Source organism: Bombina bombina, chromosome 3 (genome assembly GCF_027579735.1).
Source record: "Bombina bombina isolate aBomBom1 chromosome 3, aBomBom1.pri, whole genome shotgun sequence".
Classification (NCBI taxonomy): domain Eukaryota; kingdom Metazoa; phylum Chordata; class Amphibia; order Anura; family Bombinatoridae; genus Bombina; species Bombina bombina.
The window spans coordinates 1107143604-1107170253 of NC_069501.1; the positions used below are offsets into that span (position 1 = coordinate 1107143604).

The 26650-nt window shown below is 37.1% G+C and overlaps 1 protein-coding gene across 1 annotated transcript in view; it reads right to left on the reverse strand.

Moving 5' to 3' along the window:
- The window catches only part of BRCA2 (BRCA2 DNA repair associated), a 408071-nt gene that overhangs the window by 213941 nt on the left and 167480 nt on the right, over positions 1-26650 (reverse strand). The window contains exons 11-14 of the mRNA XM_053708460.1: positions 16048-16134; positions 15825-15894; positions 13403-13749; positions 12260-12450 (exon numbers count right to left, since the gene is read on the reverse strand). Of these exons, the coding sequence (XP_053564435.1) occupies positions 12260-12450; positions 13403-13749; positions 15825-15894; positions 16048-16134 (695 nt within the window). The remainder of the gene's footprint in view (positions 1-12259; positions 12451-13402; positions 13750-15824; positions 15895-16047; positions 16135-26650) is intronic.

The window sequence follows — 26650 nt, forward strand, 5'->3', positions numbered from 1 at the left end:
TTCACTGTTTACATGAGGCTGCTGTCGGCTCTTTAGGATAGGTGTCATAAAAATTCCTGACCGGAACATGTGAGAGGAGGTCTATTGGTAATGCTCTCTGGGTCAGATATCTGCGCAGAGTGCACAGCAAGTCCTGATGTGGTGTAGCTGGGGGCTGTAACCAGATTAATCTTGACACAAATGCTGTCGGCTCGTCTGCTATGTGAGAGAGGCGGGGTCACGTGACGTTGCGCGATGATGTCACCCCTGAATCGATTCTGATCTGCACTGCATCGATGCAGCATCGTTAACAGGCTGCATCGCGATGCATCGCAGAATTGATTATTTTAGGCACCCCTAGTACCTATGTAACACAGGGTATTTACATACTTTTCTACTTTAATATAAGGGGGAGAAACTGAGGTTTGTATATTGTTTCACATTTTTTGTTCATTTTGATAACTTGGTTTGTACATTCTCAGTGTTCTTTTTCTTTTTAGTTTATTATAAATATTGCTTTGATTATTACTAGGGTTGCACCGATACCGATACTAGTATCGGTACCGATACCAAGTACTTGCATGAGTACTTGTACTCGTGCAAATGCACCGATACTTAAACCGATACCTCCACTTACTACCCATATGCTATCTTGTGGTGTTTTTTAAAAAAAGCATGTTCCCATTTCATTTAAAGCTGAAGTGGAGACTAAACTAAAAATTGTTTACTACTGTTCTGCCAATACAAATTGCTGTTATTTGTATTATTGTAGGAGAGATTACTTTACATCGTTTAGACAAACCCCTGAAGTACTGGGCAGTTAATAAACTGAGATTTCCAGCTCTGGCTAAAATGGCCCAAACATAACTTTCTGCCCCATGCAGTAGTGTGGAAAGTAGAACCTCCTTACTGATAGCAAAAACAGACTTATAGCTGAACATGCAGAGATGCTTCTGTTCCTTAAAAAGAACTTGCCACTAACTTTTGAAAAATTATTCTAATTGCTAGATTGCCTTTTATACTGCTAGTTCTCATCTTGCACAATTATGTTCAAAACATACTGTACTCTGAGGAACATCTTAGCTTATATAATTGCAGGAAGAGTACTCATAGGAAAAATTAAGTTAATCCCAATGAACACTCATCCTGCAATTATAGGACTAGATTTAGATTACATTTGATTGGTAAGCTTTACCAATGCTCTGTTCACATTTCCAACTCCATAGACTTTAATGGAGTAGGACGTGTAATGAGAGCATTGGTAAAGCTTACCAGTCAAATGTAATCTAGCCCATAGTGTTGTTCACCATGATTAAACAGTATTCTGTTCTATTTTTTACTGTATGGCACTTTTGGTTGGTTGCAATTTTATATTTGTTATTTATTTTTGTTGTTAATATATTTTATTGTAATATTTTTATTTCTAAACATGTTCTGTGAACTTTGTGACAAATAAAACCTGTTTTATTATTTCATAATGCCTTTTGAGCTACAGTCCTTCATAATCATAAAGAAGGAATCTTAAATAATTAGTCTGTATTGTGCTTGGTAAACTGTCACATGACATAAAAAAAAAGTATCGGTAATTGGTATCGGCGAGTATTTGAAAACAAGTATCGGTACTTGTACTCGGTCTTAAAAAAATGGTATCGGTGCAACCCTAATTATTATGATTAAAATGGCATTAAACAACTTTTTTTTTTTTGTTCTTAGCAAAAGCTGTTCTTGCCCCAAACTCCCTAGAGGCCAAAGAGCAAATGATTTTAACTGCAAATGCTGTAAATCAAATAGCTGGTTTACACTAAAGTCAAAATTAAACATCATGATTCAGATAGAGAATGACATTTGAAACAACTTTCCAATTTACTTCCATTAACAAAATGTAAACAATCTTTTTATATTTACACGTTTTGAGTCACCAGCTCCTACTGAGCATGTGCAAGAATTCACAGAATATACATATATGCATTTGTGATTGGCTGATGGCTGTCACATGATACAGGGGGAGTGGAAACAGATAAAACTTTGAAATTTGTCAGAAAAAAAATCTACTACTCAATTGAAGTTTAGACTAAGTGCTATTTCATTGTCTTTGTATCATGCATTTGTTGATTGATTATGCAAATCTACTGTTTAAAGTGGTACATTAACATTATGAAAACCTAAGGGGTGTGGTACAAAGCTACATTTTTACGCAAAAACAAAGGGTATTTATTGGGTGGAAAGTGTACTGCAACTGCAAAGGTTGACACAGTTTCAAATAAACTATATCGTTAAATGACTAATTTCCAGGTTAAAATGTAGTAAAACTAAGGTAATAGGGTCTTGATACTTTCCTTGCTTTATTCTCAGACAGCATTGAAATACAAAGTCAAACTGTTACTCAGTATAACATAAACAGGTTTACTATTGAAATGTCCCCATAAAACGTAACATTTAAATTATATACAGGTGGCACTCGTTTTACAACGGTTCAATTTACACCGTTTCAGAATAACAACCTTTTTTTCCAGTCATGTGACTGCTATTGAAAAGCATTAAGAAGCAGTGCATTTATTAAAATAGCCAGTAGGTGGAGCTGTCCGCTTGTGTTGCAGCAAAGCCAAGCAAGCTGAAATTAATCAGTTTGACCAGACCTGAGCTATCGAGCAGATTTCAAAAGAACAAGATCGTCCTGTCTATAAATCAGTCCAGATTGGAATGCATAGAAAGAACTGTTTGCAGAAAAATGAAAGTGAAGTCTGTGTTGTGTGATTATTTTATTAGGTTTATAATGCTGTTTAGCAAATGTTTTTGTTCATTTAACTTAGTTTAATTATATATTCTGTGTTGTGTGGTTATTTTATTAGGTCTATAATGCTGTTTTGCATTTAAAGTCTTCATTTCAAAGCTTTAAAAATAATGTATTAGGTGTTACTTATGGCAATTTTGAGAGGAGCCTGGAACCTATCTCCTTCACTTCCCACTGACTTACATTATAAACTGGGTTTCAATTGACAACGGTTTTGATTTACAACCATTCCTTCTGGAACCTAACCCCGGCGTAAACTTAGGGCTACCTGTACTGTAAAAGTTCAGGTGGCCATCTGTGACACAGTAGGTGTTAACTATTGTAAGTAGATGTTATCCCCTTCAATGCCAAGCCATTTCACATCATTATACTGAAGTGGTTTAGTCATGCGTTTCACTGTTTTTTCCTGAGTCAGTCACACAAATCATGTCTTTCCTTAGCAGACAAGCATTTTTAGACAATAGCTTTAGTTTACAGTAACATCCAACAATTCCAAAATGCCATTTGTGTACTATGTACAGTGATGTTACTAAAGCCCACTGAATTCATTAATACAAAACATGAAACATTTGGGCAAATGCTCAGTTATTTTATAGTTTGAAAAGTTTAACTTTATCTGAGCATCCATTAAACATCTTTGTTTCCTTCTATGTGTATTCAATTGTTTTCACCATATCAATAAACTTTTCATTTAATATATAGCATTGCAGTCTTATTTCCTTCTTGTAAAAAAGTTTTCTATAAAGCTGAAGGTGCTATATGTTTGCTACTAATGCAGCTACTTATTTAGAATTGTATCCTTCATGCTTCTTACCTACACAACATGAAAGAATGTCTCCTAGATCCCAATGCTTGCTAATGCCCAGTACACTTAGCCAATGGTAGCTGCTTATGCTAATGTTTAAACATTTTTAAAGATACACTAAAGTCACATTCTTAAAGTGAATACCATATACCAGAAATACTAGCAAAGAAGTGCTTTTTAAAGCATTTGGCAATTATTTTGTTGGCAGAATCAGCTTAGTGAAATACTCATTTTTGTAGTGTCAGCCGATGTTCTAAAAGATCCCAAAGTGTTTCATGCCCATTTGTATGATAAATGCACTTCCACCTCTTGGGGGGGGGGGGGGGCACATTTACATAGGTATCTCACAGCAAAAGCAGAAAATAAAAAACAGTGAGTATTATGTAAGGATTACATTTGGCCTTTAAAGGGACAGTCTACACCAAAATTGTTATTGTTTAAAGAGATAAAGCCTTTACTACCCATTCCCCACCGAAATAACATTGTGCTCTCTCCCGTGAAGTTGTCCATGCTACTGCACTAATTGGCTAAAATGCAAGTCTAAAGATAATAAATAGTCAGAGGGCTGTCAGAAGATGCTTAGATACAAGTTGATCACAGAGGCAAAAAACATAATTTATGTAAGAACTTACCTGATAAATTCATTTCTTTCATATTGGCAAGAGTCCATGAGCTAGTGACGTATGGGATATACAACCCTACCAGGAGGGGCAAAGTTTCCCAAACATCAAAAAGCCTATAAATACACCCCTCACCACACCCAGAATTCAGTTTAACGAATAGCCAAGTAGTGGGGTGATAAAGAAAGGAGTAAAAGCATCAACAAAGTAATTTGGAAATAATTGTGCTTTATACAAAAAACAACCACCATAAAAAAGGGTGGGTCTCATGGACTATTGCCAATATGAAAGAAATTAATTTATCAGGTAAGTTCTTACAAAAAATATGTTTTCTTTTATGTAATTGGCAAGAGTTCATGAGCTAGTGACGTATTGGATAGCAATACCCAAGATGTGGAACTCCACGGAAGAGTCACTAGAGAGGGAGGGATAAAAATAAAATCAGCCAATTTACACTGAAAAAAATAATCCACAACCCAAAATATAAGTTTATTCTCATAATGAAAAAAAAAACTTAAAACATCAGCAGAAGAATCAAACTGAAACAGCTGCCTGAAGAACTTTTTTTTTACCGAAAACTGCTTCTGAAAAAGCAAATACATCAAAACGGTAGAATTTAGTAAATGTATGCAAAGAAGACCATGAAGTGGAGACTGATCTAGTAGAATGAGCTGTAATTCTCTGAGGCGGGGCTTGACCCGACTCCAAATAAGCTTGAAGAATCAAAAGCTTTAACCATGAAGCCAAGGCAACAGCAGAAGCCTTCTGACGTTTCCGAGAACCAGAAAATATAACAAATAGACTAGAAGTCTTCCTGAAATCTTTAGTGCTTCAATATAATATTTCAAAGCTCTCACCACATCCAAAGAATGTAAGGATCTGTCCAAAGAATTCTTAGGATTAGGACACAAGGAAGGGACAACAATTTCTCTATTAATGTTGTTAGAATTCACAACCTTAGGTAGGAATTTAAATGAAGTCTGCAAAACCACTTTATCCTGATGAAAAATCAGAAAAGGAGATTCACAAGAAAGAGGAGATAATTCAGAAACTCTTCTAGCAGAAGAGATGGCCAAAAGGAACAACACTTTCCAAGAAAGTAATTTAATGTCCAAAGAATTCATAGGCTCAAAAGGATGAGCCTGTAAAGCCTTCAAAATCAAATTAAGACTCCAAGGAGGAGAGATTGATTTAATGACAGACTTGATAAGAACCAAAGCCTGAACAAAACAGTGAATATCAGGAAGTTTAGCAATCTTTCTGTGAAATAAAACAGAAAGAGCAGAGATTTGTCCCTTCAAGGAACTTGCAGACAAACCCTTATCTAAACCATCCTGAAGGAACTGTAAAGTTATAGGAATTCTAAAAGAATGTCAAGAGAATTTATGAGAAGAACACCATGAAATAAAAAAACATTTCCAAACTAGATAATAAATCTTTCTAGAAACAGATTTACGAGTTTGTAACATAGTATTAATCACTGAGTCCGAGAAACCTCTATGACTAAGCACTAGGCATTCTATTTCCATACCTTCAAATTTAATGATTTGAGATCCCGATGGAAAAACGGACCTTGAGACAGCAGGTCCGGTCTTAATGGAAGTGGCCAAGGTTGGCAGCTGGACATCCGAACAAGATCCGCATACCAAAACCTGTGAAGCCATGCTGGAGCCACCAGCAACACAAATGATTGTTCCATGATGATTTTGGAGATCACTCTTGGAAGAAGAACTAGAGGCGGGAAGATATAAGCAGGTTGATAACACCAAGGAAGTGTCAACGCATCCACTGCTTCCGCCTGAGGATCCCGGGACCTGGACCTGGACAGGTACCTGGGAAGTTTTTTGTTTAGATGAGAGGCCATCAGATCTATTTCTGGAAGACCCCACATCTGAACAATTTGAGAAAACACATCTGGATGGAGGGACCACTCCCAATTGTCTATACCTGGGATATGAACCGCAGAAATTAGACAGGAGCTGGATTCCGCCCAAGCAAGTATCCGAGATACTTCTTTCATAGCTTGGGGACTGCGAGTCCCACCCTGATGATTGACATATGCCACAGTTGTGATATTGTCTGTCTGAAAACAAATGAACGGTTCTCTCTTCAACAGAGGCCAAATCTGAAGAGCCCTGAAAATTGCACGGAGTTCCAAAATATTGATTGATAATCTCGCCTCTTGAGATTTCCAATCCCCTTGTGCTGTCAGAGATCACCAAAAAGCTCCCCAACCTGCAAGACTCGCATCTGTAGTGATCACAGTCGAGGTTGGCCGAACAAAAGAAGCCCCTTGAACTAAACGATGGTGATCTAACCACCAAGTCAGAGAGAGTCGAATATTGGGATTTAAGGATATTGTTATATCTTTGTATAATCCCTGCACCATTGGTTCAGCATACAAAGCTGGAGAGGTCTCATGTGAAAACGAGCAAAGGGGATTGCGTCTGATGCTGCAGTCATGAGACCTAAAACTTCCATGCACATAGCTACTGAAGGGAATGACCGAGACTGAGACCGAGACTGAAGGTTCCGACAGGCTGCAACCAATTTTAAACATCTCGAGTCATGGACACTGAATCTATCTGGAGGCCTAAAAAAGTGACACTTGTCTGAGGAATCAAGAAACTCTTTTGTAAATTGATCCTCCAACACTAGTTATTATTATTATCATTATCATTTATTTGCATAGCGCCGCCAAATTCCGTAGCGCTGGGTACAATGATAGGGGTATACAATGACAAAGATTTGTGATACAATACAAAACATAACAAGACTAAACAAATCTAGCACAGGAGGAAGAGGGCCCTGCTCCGGAGAGCTCACAATCTATAGGTTTAGGGTGCAGAGACAGAAGGCTGGGGTAGCTTGTTACATCGGTTGTATTTGCAGCAGTGAGTCAGGCAGTTCATGTACATGTATTAGCTTCGTTCGGATTAAGGATGGAGGAGAGATGGTAAGCCTCTTTGAATAGGTGGGTTTTCAAGGATCGTCTGAAGCTATACAAGGTTGGAGACAGTCTGATGGAGCGGGGTAGAGAGTTCCAGAGGACAGGAGCAGCACGTGCGAAGTCTTGGAGGAGGGAGTGGGATGTAGAGATAACAGGTGTAGAGACGTAGGTCAGAGGTTGATCGAAGAGGATGGGATGGGGAGTATTTCACGATGAGAGAGGAAATATAGTTGGGAGTTAGACTGTTGAGTGCTTTATAGGTTAGGGCTAATACTTTAAATTGTATTCTGGAGTGTATGGGGAGCCAGTGTAGAGACTGGCAGAGCGGAGCAGCTGATGTAGATCGTCGACTTAGGTGGATGAGTCTAGCAGAAGAATTCATAATATATTGGACTGAGGAGAGGCAGTGTTTTGGAAGGCCAATTAAGAGTAGATTGCAATAATCAATGCGTGACAGGATGAGGGAATGAATAAGTATTTTTGTAGTTTTTTGAGTAAGGAAGGGACGAATTCTGGAAATGTTGCCTAGGTGTGAACGGCAGGATTTGGTAAGCATTTGTATATGTGGGTTGAATGTGAGTTCTGAGTCTAGTGTGACCCCAAGGCAATGGACCTGGGGTAAGGTGTTGAGAATAGAGTCTCCAACCATCAGAGAAATGTCAGGTGTCGGATGTCTTGAAAAGGGGGGGATAAGAAGCAGCTCAGTTTTGGACAGATTGAGTTGGAGGTAGTGTGAAGACATCCAAGAGAAAATTGCAGAGAGGCAGTCAGAAATCTGGTTGAGTAAAGAGGGAGAGATATCAGGAGAGGAAAGATAGATTTGGGTATCATCAGCAAATAAGTGGTACTGGAATCCAAAGGAGGCTATAAGTTTTCCAAGGCAGGATGTATAAAGAGAGAAAAGCAAGGGACCTAAGACAGAGCCTTGTGGTACTCCAACTGAGAGAGGCATAGGATCACAAGATATGTTGTTAAAGGAAACTGAAAACGAGCGGTTTGAAAGATATGATGCAAACCAGGAGAAGGCTGTGTCTCGGATGCCAAATGAATGTAGTATTTTTAGGAGGAGAGGATGGTCAACTGTATTAAAAGCTGCGGACAGGTCAAGAAGAATTAGTAAAGAGTAATGGTCTTTTGCTTTAGCAGATAACAGGTCATTTGTTACTTTAGCAAGAGCAGTTTCTGTTGAGTATTTAGTGCGGAAGCCAGATTGTAGTGGATCAAGTAAGGAGTTAGTTGTGAGAAATTGAGTTAGCCGATTATAGACTAGTCGTTCCAATAATTTTGAAGCAAAGGGAAGTAAGGAGACCGGTAGTTAGAAGGCGTGGAGGGGTCAAGCGAGGGCTTTTTTAGGATTGGTATGATTGACGCATGTTTGAAAGTGTCAGGAAATGTGCCAGCAGTGAGAGATTGGTTAAAGAGATGAGTTAGGGTAGGGGTTAGTGAAGCAGAGAGAGAGGGAATAAGTCGTGAAAGAATAGGGTCAAGTGGGCAGGTTGTGAGATGAGCCGAGGATAGGAGTGCAGAGACTTCTTCCTCTGTAACAGGAGGGAAATAGCATAGATATTTGTTAATAGAAGGGGTGGGTAGGATCGCTGGGTTTGCGGGGTGCGAGGTGAAGATCTCTTTTCTAATGGTGTCAATTTTATTTTTGAAGTGATCAGCAATAATTTGAGCAGTGAGGTTGGTAGTGGGCGGGGGGCAGGTGGACATAGAAGGGAGTTAAAGTTTGAGAACAGTTTTCTGGGGTTGGATGCGTGAGATGACACAAGGGAGGAGAAACAGACTTGTTTTGCCAGGCTGAGCGCAGAGTTGTAGGACTTAAGGGTGAATTTATAATGTTGGAAATCAGCAAAGGTGCGTGATTTCCTCCACTTGATTTGTGTGAGATTCTGCAGAACGTAAAGACTGAGCTAGTACCAAGATATTGTCCAAATAAGGAAACACCGCAATACCCCGCTCTCTGGTTACAGAGAGTAGGGCACGAGAACCTTTGAAAAGATTCTTGGAGATGTCGATAGGCCAAAAGGAAGAGCACCAAACTGGTAATGCTTGTCTAGAAAAGAGAATCTCAGAAACTGATAATAATCTGGATGAATCGGAATATGAAGGTATGCATCCTGCAAGTCTATTGTGGACATATAATGTCCTTGCTGAACAAAAGGCAGAATAGTCCTTATAGTCACCATCTTGAAAGTTGGTACTCTTACATAACGATTCAAAATTTTCAGATCCAGAACTGGTCTGAATGAATTTTCCTTCTTTGGGACAATGAATAGATTTGAATAAAACCCCAGACCCTGTTACTGAAACAGAACTGGCATGATTACCCCTGAAACACACTTCAGGAAAGCCTGGGCTTTTACTGGATTTGCTGGTATGCGTGAGAGAAAAAATCTTCTCACTCTTAATCCTATTCGGTACCCCTGAGAGACAATACTCTGAATCCATTGATTTTGGACAGAATTTATCCAAACATCCTTGAAAAATCTTAATCTGCACCCTACCAGCTGAGCTGGAATGAGGGCCGCACCTTCATGCGGACTTAGGGGCTGGCTTGGTTTCTTAAATGGCTTGGATTTATTCCAATTTGAGGAAGGTGTCCAATTGGAAACAGATTCCTTGGGGGAAGGATTAGGTTTTTGTTCCTTATTTTGTCGAAAGGAACAAAAACGGTTAGAAGCTTTAGATTTACCCTTAAGTCTTTTATCCTGAGGCAAAAAAACTCCCTTCCCCTCAGTGACAGTTGAAATAATCGAATCCAACTGAGAACCAAATAACTTATTACCTTGGAAAGAAAGAGACAGCAATCTGGGCTTAGAAGTCATATCAGCATTCCAAGATTTAAGCCACAAAGCTTTTCTAGCTAAAATAGCTAAAGGCATAGATCTAACATCAATTTTGATGATATAAAAAATGGCATCACAAATAAAATGATTAGCATGTTGCAGTAAGCGAACAATGCTAGACAAATCAGAATCCAATTCTTGTTGCGCTAAATTTTCCAACCAAAAAGTTGATGCAGTTGCAACAACAGCCAAAGAAATTGCAGGCCTGAGAAGATGACCTGAATATAAATAGGCTTTCCTTAGATAAGATTCAAGTTTCCTATCTAAAGGATCTTTAAAAGAAGTACTATCTTCCATAGGAATAGTGGTACGTTTAGCAAGAGTTGAGATAGCCCCATCAACTTTGGGGATCTTTTCCCAAAATTCTATTGTAATTGCTGGTAATGGATACAATTTTTAAACCTTGAAGAAGGAATAAAAAAAGTACCAGGCCTATTCCATTCCTTAGAAATCATATCAGAAATAGCATCAGGAACTGGAAAAACCTCTGGAGTAACCACAGGAGGTTTAAAAACAGAATTTAAATGTTTACTAGTTTTAATATCAAGAGGACTAGTCTCCTCAATATCCAATGTAATCAACACTTCTATTAACAAAGAACGAATATACTCCATTTTAAATAAATAAGTAGATTTGTCAGTGTCAATATCTGAGGAAGGATCTTCTGAATCAGATAGATCCTCATCAGAGGAGGATAATTCAGTATGTTGTCGGTCATTTGAAATTTCATCAACCTTATGAGAAGTTTTAAAAGACCTTTTACGTTTATTATAAGGCAGGATAGCAGAAAAAGCCTTCTGAATAGAATCAGCAATAAATTCTATTAAATTCACAGGTATATATTGTACATTAGATGTTGAAGGAACAACAACAGGCAATGTATTATTACTGATGGACACATTATCTGCATGTAAAAGTTTATCATGACAACTATTACAAACCACAGCTAGAGATATAATCTCCACAAGTTTACAACAAATGCACTTAGCTTTGGTAGAACTGATATCAGGCAGCAGGGTTCCAACAGATACTTCTGAGACAAGATCAGATTGAGACTTCTTCCAAAATGTAAGAGAAAAAACAACCATATAAAGCAAAATTATCAATTTCCTTATATGGCAGTTTCAGGAATGGGAAAAAAATGCAAACATAGCCCTTTGACATAGAAAAAGGCAAGAGGCATATAGGAATGGGGATTTAAATAATGAAATTATTTGGCGCCACATTGTGACTGAAAATATTTTGGCACTAACAACATCCGGAAATGACACACTCGCGTCACTAACGACGCAACCTTGTGCAATGAACTCGGTGTCAACTAAGACGCCAAAAGTGACGAATTGCGTCATCGGACGTACCTTTGCGCAAAAAAAATTCCCGCGCCAAGAATGACGCAATAAACTTTGGCATTTTGCGCACCTGCGGGCCTAATTTTGCCCGAAAATTTTGAACAAAAAAAAAACCAGTCAATTTCAAGAAAAGACTAATCCCCAGGTAAGAAAAAAAATTCCTAAATCATTTTTTTTCCCCAAATATGAAACTGACAGTCTGCAAAAGGAAATTCATGAACCTGACTCATGGCAAATATAAGTACAATACATATATTTAGAACTTTATATTAATGCATAAAGTGCAAAAACCATAGCTGAGGTGTCTTAAGTAATAAAAGCATACTTACCAAAAGACACCTATCCACAGATAGCCAAACCAGTACTGAAACAGTTATCAGTAGAGGTAATGGTATATGAGAGTATATCGTCGATCTGAAAAGGGAGGTAGGAGATGAATCTCTACGACCGATAACAGAGAACCTATGAAATAGATCTCCCATGAGGAAAACCATTGCATTCAATAGGTGATACTCCCTTCACATCCCTCTGACATTCACTGTACTCTGAGAGGAACCGGGCTTCAAAATGCTGAGAAGCGCATATCAACGTAGAAATCTTAGCACAAACTTACTTTACCACCTCCATAGGAGGCAAAGTTTGTAAAACTGAATTGTGGGTGTGGTGAGGGATGTGTATTTATAGGCATTTTGAGGTTTGGGAAACTTTGCCTATCCTGGTAGGATTGTATATCCCATAAGTCACTAGCTCATAGACTCTTGCCAATTACACGAAAGAAAGTATATTAATATAACCGTGTTGGTTATGCAAAACTGGGGAAAGGGTAATAAAGAGATTATCTATCTTTTTAAATAATAAGAATTTTGGAGTAGACTGTCCCTTTAATATACCTTTATTTAACCCTATGAAAGTATACCTGTTTCTCTGAATATTTAGCAGGTCTGATTCCTTGCACTGCTATCTGAAGAGGAATTCTCGCTGCAGAAGATGTTTTTAGCCGATACAATGAACCCGATTGTTGTTTAATTCTTTGTCTTTGTTTCTTACGAATCCTCATTTCCTGCATGTCTCTGGCACACTGAAGGTCTGTTATCATTTGTGAAAAATCTTCAGGTTTGTGGATGTATATGTATATAAAGAGAGAGAGACAGAGAGAGAGAGAACATAAATCATAACAATGCTAACTAATGTTAACAATGCTGTAATTCTAAAGTACTACAATTAACTTGCCTCTTCCAGTATCAAAGAATCGAAAAAATACTCAAATAAAATAGCTACCAGAGCTATACATGTAACATGCATAAAACTAACTGCTGATACAGCCATATGAAATGTGCACACGTAATGCTCCAAAGATGTCACATGCCGTCATTAGCAGAATGTTAAACATGCATGTTAAAAGCCATCAAATGCTCATATATTACACAAAAGCCTATAATAGTATTTAAAATGTACTGCCTCATACAAGATTTTGATTTGTTGTAAAATCTTCTAAATAACTTGTAATTTTGCACTTGTATTACTGCCATGTGTATTTGGTAAACTGATATTCCTCTACATTGAGGTATTGTAAAAGTTGATATTTGTTAGTCTTTAAACAGTTTTGTTTTTTTAAAAATGTGCTGCTATGCAATTTATATGCCACTTTATTTAAACTGATATGAAACAATTTTTTTCTTTCATGATTCAGATAGAGCGTGCAATTTTAAGCAACTTTCTAATTTACTGTTATTCTTCATTCTCTTGCTGTCTTTATTTGAAAACCCAGGAATGTAAGCTTAGGAGCTGGCCCATTTTTGGTTCAGCACCTGGGTAGCGCTTGCTGATTGGTGACTAAATGTATCCACCAATCAGCAAGCGCTACCCAGGGTTCTGAACCAAAATGGGCCGGCATCTTAGCTTACTTTACTGTTTTTTTAAAATATAGATACCGAGAACGAAGAAAAATTGATAATAGGAGTAAATTAGAAAGTTGCTTAAAATTGCATGCTCTGAATCATGAGCGTTTATTTTTTACTTTAATGTCACTTTAACAAAACAAATTACTATTCATTCTTACCAGGTTCATCAATATTCTTTTCTGAAATATCTGATGTTAAATTATCTTCATTTTCTTTTCTAGAATCGTTGGCAACATCACATTCAGGCTTTGGCCCTTGACTTGTCTTATTGTAGGGCAGAGTGTCAGGATTCTTTTTAAATGGAGGGATAAAGGTGTTTGCAGCTTTTTTAGCTACAGGTATTTTATTTGATCTCTGGACGGAGCTGCTCATTTGATTTATAGCAACAGCTGAAACCTCTTCTGATTTCAGAGATGATGAGTGTTGGAAAATGTTTGCTTTAACATGCAACTTGTTTGGTGCAGAAAATGTGGAGGTACGAACATTAGGGCTTCGTTTAAACAGACTGACAAAGAAAAAGTAATAACAAATGCTATATGAGATAAGATAAATATATTATGTATTAATCAACAACAAAACATATACCCCTAAAAAACAACTAATTTTCTTCTTAAAAAGACATTAAACACATTGAGACTGTATGTTTGAGTATTTCATTATTAGTAACAACACTTTGCAAGAGATCTGCATTCTTTAATGTGTGCTCATGTCCTCCATTTAAACTCTGGTAATTGTGAGTCTTCCAATTCCTGCTATAAAACTGCTATATTCAACACACTCATTGGTTGTAAATGCAAGAGACTCTTTTATAACTGTCCCTTACGGGCCTCAGCAAAGGACAAAATCTAGGTTATAACATGGCAGCCCATTTTGCTTTATGGATACTAAAACTTTACTTATTTATAATTTTGAACAAAACATCTGCATATTCTGAGGCTAATCTTTGCCTTGAATAGATCATTCTACTTAACAGAAAATTATTAACAACAAATTATTTCCCAGGGATTAAAATGAATTGACAAATTTAAATGTTGAAGCCAAAAAGGGTTATGTATATACATTTAAATTGACATTCGACATAAATGAATTAAATATTTGAATAGAAACATTCTTGCAATATACATGTATTGGCAAAAAATTATTCTAGTAAATGTTATCACTGTTTAAGTGTTAAAATGTTTCTCTGCACAAGAGGCATAGCTAGATATACTCAGTGCACCAGCATTTTAAATAATGCAGCTGTTCAGAGCACCAGTGGGGCATGTATTATGTCAGTAATTAACAAATTGAGTCACTACCAGATGGTACCAGCAGCTTAGGCTCTCTGATTAAGTGTAGTGTTTAAATGCTGGTGCACGGTGCATACTTAAATACACTTTTGAAACAGTTATAGCTTTTATTAGAAGCATTTCTGCTAATACATGTACATTACAAAAACGCTTCTATTCAAAACTGAAATGCATCCATGTGGATTCCAAATTTGGCTGGAATGTCCCTTTAAGTAGAATAAGCTAATAACATTTAGGAGACTAAAGTAAAAATTTAGGAACTGTGAAACCAAATTTAAAAGAAAGCATTTTAAAATTTATTGTATGTGCAGAGGCCATTGTGCAAAATAAACCTACTTCACACTTTGAGGCATGTCCCTGTTTACCAATAAAGCTGTAGCAGTTGAATATTACAATAAACTGCTAGGTGAACTACATTCACATGTATACTAGTCACCATGCCATTGTTTTTCCTCCTGTTATCTTCAAATCCATTCTCTTGTTTTAACCCTCTAAAAGGTGCTGGTTAGTAAAGTTCTGCATCTACACAATGGGCACTGCCATCTTTTTTCTCTGTATTTATCCTTAACTTATTGTATGATGTAATGTGTTTACACCTTGAAAACTCAATAGCAATAAAAAAATTAAACATCACAATCTTTTCCCCCAAACAAAAAGCATGTTTAGCTGCGCTTTCACATGCATGTCTTATAGAAAATACCTAAAAAAAGGTTGTTCATTAAAGGGACAGTTACTGTAAAATTGATTTCTCCTTAATATGTTCACAATTAATTGTTATACCAGCTTCAAAGTTTAAAATGTATGGGAAACTGCACATTTAGGTATAATTTTGTATATGAAATATGTTACTGCTAATTGAAACCACAACCCAATGAAATGGGTTAAGCTAGCAGGGAAAGCAGACCTCATTATCTTTTCTTATGTTTACTCAAAGGCCAATACTTAGAGAGAACAATGGAAAATTTATATTTTAGTATCTTTCTGTCACCGTCCACTGGAAGCATTATTTTATCTAAACCTTCTTGTTTATGTGGTTTTGTGTAAGCCGAAATGAAGTTTAGAAATGTTCAGTATGGGTGGGGAAAGAATAGACAACATCAGCTATTTCAAATGAGAAAATAAAGGCGAAGGAGCTATTTGTAAATAATGTTATACACTCCAGTAGGTGAAATGGATAATTAGGAACACATTAAAAGGGAGAAAATATTAGTATACACTGTCCCTTTAAAATACAGGCAAATGTTAAAGTATTTCAACAAAGCATAAAAAAACAGTGTAAATTGTGTTTTACCTTTCAGCATCACAGGTTACTGGTTCTAAAGCAACTTTGTATAAAAACTTCCTTCTATCCTTTAGCATACCTAACATATAAAAAAAATATATATATATATTAAAAAGGTACATTTTCAGAATCTTAGGGGGAAACCAGAAAAGTACGGTTTTGTAGAATTGTGTTTAGAAGAGCAGATTGCTATGGTGTCACCTAACATTATCATTAGAAACGGAACACTTACCATCTGGAGAGCTGACCAGTGGCTTTAAGTGACTGTCCGTGGCTCTGTCAAACTCAGGCAATAGCTGTCTTTTGATTTGAGGTTCCCCTGAGAATAAATCATTTAAATATAGAAATTTTAGCTCAGAAATATGTTTTAATAAAAATGGCTAGTTTTTTTTATATACCTTTTGAAGACTGGCATTAAAAAAATGCTAATTTCTGTAGTCTCAAACTCTTGAAACCCCCATGTTTTCCTGTTCACATGGTTGACTATTCAAGATTTGTGCTTTTTCTTAGCTATGCAATAAAATGAACACATTTCCCTTTATTTTTCCTTTTGTATGAATGTAACTAACTTAATAGGATAGATTCAAAATGGAAATGCAGAGATTTATTTTTCCGTTGATTTTCCAAATACAAATTTCTGAATTTTATATGATAAATATATAATTTGTAGCTTTTGCTACAATTAAAAGAATGTAAAGCACAGTTGCCTGCATAATTTTACATTGATTGCTTTAAATGGGCAGTCCAGATTATACCTATACTGGCTCTGGATTGGCTGAAAGAGTCTGATACAGGATTATCCTTCAAAATGCGCTTTTGGAGGGCTGTAAGAAGCACTGCATATATGCTATTGATGCTTTGAAAAGCAAACAAGGAGACATTTTCATAGCATGTAAAGTATTTATCATTTTTTTTTAAATTTGTATTTGATTTTTATTTTCAAATTAAAAGATACAACAGTGTGCCATTAGCACACAACAGCCCAGAAAAGAAAAGACATACATAAACCAAGTGAATATATCAACTCCATTAAGGAGTTATATATTAGCACAATATGTACAAAATGCTGTACCAAAACGGAAGTGGGGCGGGTGGGGAAGAGAGGCGGAAAGGGTAATAGAAAATTATTGTTACACAGGGATGATGAAGGGTCTGAAAAGGTGGTGTCACTGAGAGAGGAGTTCAGTGAGGGGAGGCCTCCTTAGGTATCTATGTTAGGAAGCCACTGGGTGTTAAACATGGCTTGCCAGTCCACCCAGATCATTTTAAAGAGGTCTGAGTCTTCTAGAGGATAAGTTTTTTTTTCTCCATGGAATAAATATATGCTATAATTCTAACAATATCTGGCCAGGAGGGGTGTGTTTTCCATGATCTGACAATGGATAGTTTTATAGCTGAGAAGAGGTATATACATAAATATCCTTGGTGCTTGGGTAGTTTTCAGGAGCCTAAATTAAATAAGGCCACTTCTGCAGACTTAGAAAGGGAGATTCCCAATATGGTTAGGATGTTGAAACAAGTATTCCAAAGTGGTTTAAGTTTCGGGCAGCTCCACCAAACATGTGTCATATCGCCTATCTGGTCACAATCCCTCCAACATTTGGGAGAAGCAGTAGGGAACATTTTAGCTAATCTGGCCGGGACATAATACCAGTGCGTGAGTAGTTTAAAATATGTCTGATATATATTAATACAGTGGATAGCTTTTTTAGTTAGGAGGAGTGTATGTTCCCAGACCTGAGTAGGAATAGATATATTCAGTTTTTGTTCCCATTTCATTATATGCAGGGGTTTATCGGTAGGCGACACCCCTTCCATTAGACTATAGTGGATTGACATAGGTTTGCCTAGTCTAAGCCCCTGCTGCCATCTCGATTCCCATAATGTCAACTGGCGGGGAGGTACAGGCTTAAAGCCCCTGCTAGATAAAAGACTAATTACTCAAGAGTATTCAAAGGCCAGAAACGGTGGCACGTGAGTGGATTCCCTAATTTGGTTTAGTGTAATGAAATGGACCTGTGAGGAGGTGGACCATAAATCCGATACCTTTTTGAAGACTAACCATGTCCACGTTGTAGCGTAAGAGTCAGGTAGTCCTGTGAGAAGGCCTGAAATAGCAGTGATGGGAGAAGGATGAGGCATAATCTGTTTATAATGACTAATCTGATCCCAGGAAGAGAGACATTCTTTAATTATTAGGTTGTCAATAGATAAATTCCTACGGCAATGTGGTGGGGTCCAAATGAGATCACGTAAATGAATATTGAAGGGTAGTGAGGCCTGTTCAATTCCCCACCATTTACAATGACAGTCTTTGACTCCCCATTGAGATACATGAGTGAGCATTGCTGCCTCATAGTATCTAGTGATGGATGGAGAGGCAACCCATCCATGTAGTAGTCTAGGATACTGTAAAATTTTGTGGGCTATACGCGGGGGTTTTCCCTGCCATATGTACTTTGTGCATTCACTTTTAAACTGTAATAACATAATTTATGTAAGAACTTACCTGATAAATTCATTTCTTTCATATTAGCAATAGTCCATGAGCTAGTGACATATGGGATATACATTCCTACCAGAAGGGGCAAAGTTTCCCAAACCTTAAAATGCCTATAAATACACCCCTCACCACACCCACAATTCAGAAGTGGGGTGATAAGAAAGGAGCGAAAGCATCAAAAATAAGGAATTGGAATAATTGTGCTTTATACAAAAAAATCATTACCACCACAAAAAGGATGGGCCTCATGGACTCTTGCTAATATGAAAGAAATTAATTTATCAGGTAAGTTCTTACATAAATTATGTTTTCTTTCATGCAATTAGCAAGAGTCCATGAGCTAGTGACGTATGGGATAGCAGATACCCAAGATGTGGAACTTCCACGCAAGAGTCACTAGAGAGGGAGGGATAAAATAAAGACAGCCAATTCCGCTGAAAAATTAATCCACAACCCAAATCAAAAGTTTCAATTTTTATAATGAAAAAAACTGAATAATAGAAACATAGAAACATAGAATTTGACGGTAGATAAGAACCAAAAAGGCCCATCAAGTCTACCCATATTACATGTTACTTTTTCCTTAGGATAGCCTTATGCATGTCCCAGGCATTTTTAAATTCCTTTACAGTCTTTGTGTTTACCACCTCAAATGGAAGTTTATTCCATGAATCCACCACCCTTTCTGTAAAAAAATGCTTCCTCAAATTTCTCCTGAATCTACTACCCTCTAACTTTAGATTGTGACCCCTTGTTTTGGCATTTATTTTTTTGTGAAAAATGCTTTCAGCTTCTATTTTATTAAGTCCCTTCATATATTTGAAGGTTTCTATCATGTCACCTCTTTCCCTTCTATCCTCTAAACTATACATATTTAGATCATAGAGTCTTTCTTTGTATGTTTTATATTTTAGACCATGTACCATTTTAGTAGCCCTCCTTTGGACAGCTTCTAGTTTATTTATATCTGTCTGAAGATATGGTCTCCAGAACTGTACACAGTATTCCATATTTGGTCTAACTAATGATCTGTAAAGTGGCATAAGAACCTTGCTATTTCTGCTACTAAAACCTCTTCCAATGCAACCAAGCATTTGACTGGCCTTGCTGGCTGCACTGCGGCAATGTGTACCAAATTTTAAATCATCTGAAATAATAATTCCCAAATCCCTTTCTTCTTTAATTACAGTCAGTAATGTACCATTGAGACTATAATTGGCCTTTGGGTTTTTGGATCCTGTATGCATAATTTTGCTCTTGGTAATATTAAATTTCAGATCCCATTTATTTGACCAGTCCTCTAGTTTATTAATATCACAGTTCATTTGATCAACTCCTCCTGGAACATCTACCCTGTTACAAATTTTTGTATCATCAGCAAACAAGCAAACCTTCCCCTTAAGCCCACTTCCAATATCACTTATGAACATGTTAAACAAAACAGGCCCAAGAACTGACCCTTGGGGAACACCACTAGTAACTGATGCCTCATTTGAATGTACTCCATTAATTGAAACTCTCTGTCGTCTATCTTTAAGCCAGCATTCTACCCACTTAACAATCTTAGCATCTATTCCAAGGCAATACATTTTGTGAATAAGTTTGTTGTGTGGGACGGTGTCAAATGCTTTGCTAAAGTCTAGATATGCAACATCTACGGCTCCTCCCTGGTCTATTATTTTAGTTACATGGTCAAAGAAATCAATTAGATTAGTCAGGCATGATCTTCCAGCAGTGAAACCATGCTGTCCTTTGTCTTCTAAGTTGTTTGTCTGAATGAAAGATACAAGTCTTTCCTTTAAAAGAGTTTCCATTAATTTCCCTGCAATTGAGGTCAAACTGACTGGCCTATAGTTAGCAGAATCTTCCCTACTACCCTTTTTATGAAGAGGGACTACATTGGCAATTTTCCAGTCTTTTGGAACAACTCCTGTTAGAAGTGACTGATTAAATAAATCAGCTAATGGAGTAGCTATTACGGATCGAAGTTCTTTTAGAACTCTTGGATGAATATTATCTGGACCCACAGCCTTATTAACTTTTATTTTTGATAAAGCCCTTGAAACCTCTTCCTCTGTAAAAAGAAAAGTACTACTCACATTATTATTTACAGTAACATCCCTTAATAGAATCTCACTATCTTTACCATCTGTTGTAAAGACTGAACAAAAGTAATCATTTAAACAGTTTGCAGAATAAGCAGAAGAATCACACTGAAACAGCTGCCTGAAGTACTATTCTACCAAAAACTGCTTCTGAAGAAGAGAAAACATCAAAATGGTAGAATTTAGTAAAAGTATGCAAAGAAGACCAAGTCGTTGCTTTGCAAATCTGATCAACAGAAGCGTCATTCTTAAAAGCCCAGGAAGTAGAAACTGACCTAGTAGAATGAGCCGTAATCCTCTGAGGCGGGGATTAACCCGACTCCAAATAAGCATGATGAATCAAAAGCTTTAACCAAGATGCCAAAGAAATGGCAGAAGCCTTCTGACCTTTCCTAAAACCAGAAAAGATAACAAATAGACTAGAAGTCTTTCTGAAATCCGAGTAGCTTCAACATAATATTTCAAAACTCTTACCACATCCAAAGAATGTAAGAATCTTTCCAAAGAATTCTTAAGATTAGGACACAAGGAAGGGACAATAATTCCTCTACTAATGTTGTTAGAATTCACAACTTTAGGTAAAAATTTAAATGAAAACAGCAAAACCACCTTATCCTGATGAAAAATCTGAAAAAGGAGACTCACAAGAAAGAGCAGATAATTCAAAAACTGTTCTAGCTGAAGAGATGTGTAAAAGGAACAATACGTTCCATGAAAGTAATTTTAATGTCCAAAGAAAGCATATGCTCAAACGGAAGAGCCTGTAAAGCCCTCAGAACCAAATTAAGACTCCAAGGAGGAGAAATTGGCTTAATGACAGGCTTGATACGAACCAAAGCCTGAACAAAACAATGAATAACAGAAAGATTAGCAAATTTTTCTGTGAAAACAGCACAGAAAAAGCAGAGATTTGTCCTTCCAAGGAACTTGCAGACAAAAAACCCTTATCCAAACCATCCTGAAGAAACTATAAAATCCTAGGAATTCTAAAAGATTGCCAAGAGAATTTATGAGAGGATCATGAGATGTAAATCTTCCAAACTCGATAATAAATCTTACTAGACACAGATTTACGAGCCTGCAACATAGTATTAATCACTGAGTCAAAGAAACTTCTATGACTAAGTACTAAGCGTTAAATTTCCATACCATCAAATTAATAATTTGAGTTCCTGATGGAAAAAACGAATGTTAAGATATAAGGTCTGGCCTTAATGGAAGTAACCAAGATTGGCAACTGGACATCCGAACAAGAACCATATACCAAAACCTGTGCGGCCATGCTGGAACCACCAGCAACACAAAAGATTGCTCCCTGATGATTTTGAAAATCACTCTAAAAAGAAGAACCAGAGGCGAAAAAATATAGGCAGATTGAGAACTCCAAGGAAGTGTCAATGCATACACTGCTTCCGCCTGAGGATCCCCGGACCTGAATAGGCCCCTGAAAAAACAAACACATCTGGGTAAAGAGACCATTCTCCCGGATGTAAAGCTTGATTGACAGAGATAATCCGCTTCCCAATTGTCTATACATGGGAAATAGACCGCGGAAATTAGACAGGAGCTGGATTTAGCACAATCAAGTATCCGAGATACTTCTTTCACAGCCTAAGGACTGAGAGTCCCACCCTGATGATTGATATACGCCACAGTTGTGACATTGTCTGACTGAAAAACAATAAACGTCTCTTTCTTCAAAAAGAAGCCAAAACTGAAGAACTCTGAGAAATGCACGGAGTTCCAAAATATCGAATGGTAATCTCGCCTCCTAAGATTTTCAAACCCCTTGTGCTGTCAGAGATCCCCAGACAGCCTCCCAACCTAAAAGACTCGCATCTGTAGTGATCATGGTCCAGGTTGAATGAACCGAAGAGACCCGTAGAACTATATGATGGTGATCTAACCACCAAGTCAAAGATAGTTGAACATTGGGATTCAAAGATATAAAAAGTGATATCCTAGAATCCCTGCACCATTAATTCAGCATACAAAACTGAAAAGGTTTCCTATGAAAATGAGCAAAGGGAATCGAATCCAATGCTGCAGCCATGAGACCTAAAACTTCCATGCATATAGCAACTGAAGGAAATAATAGAGCCTGAAGGTTCCGACAAACGGAACCCAATAAAATTGTCACTTGTCTGTTAGAGACAAAGACATTGACACAATCTATCTGGAAACCTAAAAAAGGTGACCCTTGACTGAGGAATCAAGGAGCTTTTGATAGAAAGATCCTCTAACCATGTCTTGAAGAAACAACAAAAGTTGAATCGTATGAGATTCCGCAGAACGAAAAGACTGAGCCAGTACCACAAGACCGTCCAAATAAAGAAACACTGAGAACATTGAAAAGATTCTTAGAGCTGTCGCTAGACCAGAAGGAAAAGCAACAAATTGGTAATGCTTGCCAAAAAAAGAGAATCTCAGAAAATGAAAATAATCTGAATGAAAACAGAAAATGAAGATATGCATCTATTGTATCTATTATAAACAAATAATGCCCTCACTGACCAAAAGGCAGAATAGACCATATAAACACCATTCTAAAAGATGGTACACTTATATGACAATTCAAAAAGATCTAACTTTGGGACAATGAATAGTTTTGAATAAAAACCCCCAAACCCTGTTCCTAAAATGGAACTGGTATAAATACCCCAGAAAACTCCAGGTCTGAGCAGCGCCTTGAGCCCCAACAGGTGACCAGCCGCGCTTCACAAGTACCCAATACATACAGGTCTGAAACACACTTCAGGAAAGTGTAAGCCTTACTGGAATAGATGGAATATGTTAGAGAAAAAAAGACTTCTCACAGGCGGTTTTACTCTGAATCCTATTCTGTACCCAAATCTAAGAAGTTTGGACCGAATTGAACCAAACAAATTTAAAAAAAGTCTTAACCTGCCCCTTACCAGCTAAGCTGGAATAAGAACCGCACCTACATGCAAATTTGGGGAGCTGACTTTGATCTTTTAAATGGCTTAAATTGAATGAAGAAAACTTCCAATTATAAACATGTTACTTGGGGAAAAATTAGGATTCCGTTCCTAGTAAGAACAAAAACTAATATAAGCTTAAGATTTAGTCTTAGAACTCAATCTTGAAGCCCAGAGTAACAGTTGAAGAATTGAATCCAATTGTGAACCAAATAATTGATTACCTTGGAAAAAAAGAAATATGGAATTTAGAAATCAAATTAGCATTCCAAGATTGAAGTCACAAAGTTCTTCTAGCTAAAATAGCTAAAGACATAGATTAAAACCTCATTTGCGAAAATATCAAAAAAATTACGACAAATGAAATTATTAGCATGTTGATCAACTTCTCAATGCTAAACAAATCATAATCCGATACTTGTTGCACTAAAGTATCCAACCAGAAAGTTGAAGCAGTTGCAACATCAGCCAAATAAATTACAGGTCTAAGAAAAGTACCTGAAAATAAATAATTTTCCTTAAATAAGATACAAGTTTCCCATCTGAAGGAAAAAAATAAATACTATTTGCTATAGGAATAGTAGTATGTTTAGCAAGAGTAAAGATAGCCCCATTAACTTGGAGAATCTTTCCTCAAAACTTAAAACTAACTGCCGGCAAAGGATACAATTTAAAAACCTTAAAGTAGGAATAAAAGAAATTCCCGGCCTATCCCATTCCCTAGTATCAGGAACTGGAAGAAAAAACCTCTGAAGAAACCACAGAAGGTTAATAAGCAGAATTTAATGTTAGCTAGTCTTAAAATCAAAAGAACTAGTTACTTCAATATCCGAAATAATCAACACCTTTTCAACAAAGAACGAATATACTCTATTTAAAAATAAAAAAGTAGATTTGTTAGTGTCAATCAATATCTGATGAAGAATATTCTGAATGAGAAAAAACACCATCAGAGAAGGATAATTCAGTATGTTGTTGGTCATTTGAAACTTCATCAACTAAATGAGAAGTTTAAAAAAGACCTAAAAATTTTATTAGAAGACGGGATGGCAGACAAAGCCTTTAGAATAGAATCAGAAAAATATTCTTATAAATTCCTAAGTATATCTTGTACATTAGATGTAAAAAGAATAGCAATAGATAATGCATAAATACTAATGGACTCTGCATGTAAAAGTTTATCATGATAACTTATTACAAACCATAGCTAAAGATAAACATTCATAACATTAAAATAAATGAACTTAGCTTTGATAGGACTGATATCAGTCATCAGGAATCAAACAGTATTTTCTGATACAGGAACAGTTTTTGGAATATCTTGCAATATGTAATAGAAAAAACATATAAAGCAAAATTATCAAATTCCTTAAATGACAGTTTCAGGAATGGGAAAAAATGCAAACAGAACAGGCCTCTAGAAACCAGAAGCAACTAAAAAATGAGACTTAAATAATGTTAAAAATCTGGCACCAAGAATGACGCCCACATATTTTTGGCGCCAAAAACGTCTGCAACAAACACGAGAGCCAAAAATGACGCAACTACGTGAAAACTTCCAGCGTCAACTACGATGCCGGAAATGACGTCATTGACGTCAGACAAACGTCAATCTTGCGCCAAAAAAGTCTCGCGCCAAAAATGACGCAATAAATTCTAGCATTTTTTGCACCCGCGAGCCTAACAGCCCGCAATTTAAAGTAAAAAAGCCAATTGAAAATTTAGGTAAGAAAAATATTGAAATTCATATGCATTTTCCCAAAAAAATGAAACTGACAGTCTGAAAGAAGGAAAATAATCTGATTGACCTGAATAATGGCAAATATAAGTATAAAAACATAATTTATGCTTACCTGATAAATTTATTTCTCTTGTAGTGTATCCAGTCCACGGATCATCCATTACATGTGGGATATTCTCCTTCCCAACAGGAAGTTGCAAGAGGATCACCCACAGCAGAGCTGCTATATAGCTCCTCCCCTAACTGCCATATCCAGTCATTCGACCGAAACAAGACGAGAAAGGAGAAACCATAGGGTGCAGTGGTGACTGTAGTTTAATTAAAATTTAGACCTGCCTGAAAAGGACAGGGCGGGCTGTGGACTGGATACACTACAAGAGAAATAAATTTATCAGGTTTTCTCTTGTTAAGTGTATCCAGTCCACGGATCATCCATTACTTGTGGGATACCAATACCAAAGCTAAAGTACACGGATGATGGGAGGGACAAGGCAGGAACTTAAAACGGAAGGAACCACTGCCTGTAGAACCTTTCTCCCAAAAACAGCCTCCAAAGAAGCAAAAGTGTCAAATTTGTAAAATTTTGAAAAGGTGTGAAGCGAAGACCAAGTCGCAGCCTTGCAAATCTGTTCAACAGAGGCCTCATTTTTAAAGGCCCAGGTGGAAGCCACAGCTCTAGTAGAATGAGCTGTAATCCTTTCAGGGGGCTGCTGTCCAGCAGTCTCATAGGCTAAGCGTATTATGCTCCGAAGCCAAAAGGAGAGAGAGGTTGCCGAAGCTTTTTGACCTCTCCTCTGTCCAGAGTAAATGACAAACAGGGCAGATGTTTGACGAAAATCTTTAGTAGCCTGTAAGTAAAACTTAAAGGCACGGACTACGTCCAGATTATGCAAAAGACGTTCCTTCTTTGAAGAAGGATTAGGACACAATGATGGAACAACAATCTCTTGATTGATATTCCTGTTAGAAACCACCTTAGGTAAAAACCCAGGTTTGGTACGCAGAACTACCTTGTCTGAATGAAAAATCAGATAAGGAGAATCACAATGTAAGGCAGATAACTCAGAGACTCTTCGAGCCGAGGAAATAGCCATCAAAAACAGAACTTTCCAAGATAAAAGTTTAATATCAATGGAATGAAGGGGTTCAAACGGAACTCCCTGAAGAACTTTAAGAACCAAGTTTATGCTCCACGGGGGAGCAACAGTTTTAAACACAGGCTTAATCCTAACCAAAGCCTGACAAAATGCCTGGACGTCTAGAACTTCTGCCAGACGCTTGTGCAAAAGAATAGACAGAGCAGAGATCTGTCCTTTTAAAGAACTAGCTAATAAGCCTTTGTCCAAACCCTCTTGGAGAAAGGACAATATCCTAGGAATCCTAACCTTACTCCATTAGTAACTCTTGGATTCACACCAATAAAGATATTTATGCCATATCTTATGGTAGATTTTCCTGGTGACAGGCTTCCAAGCCTGTATTAAGGTATCAATGACTGACTCGGAGAAGCCACGCCTTGATAGAATCAAGCGTTCAATCTCCAAGCA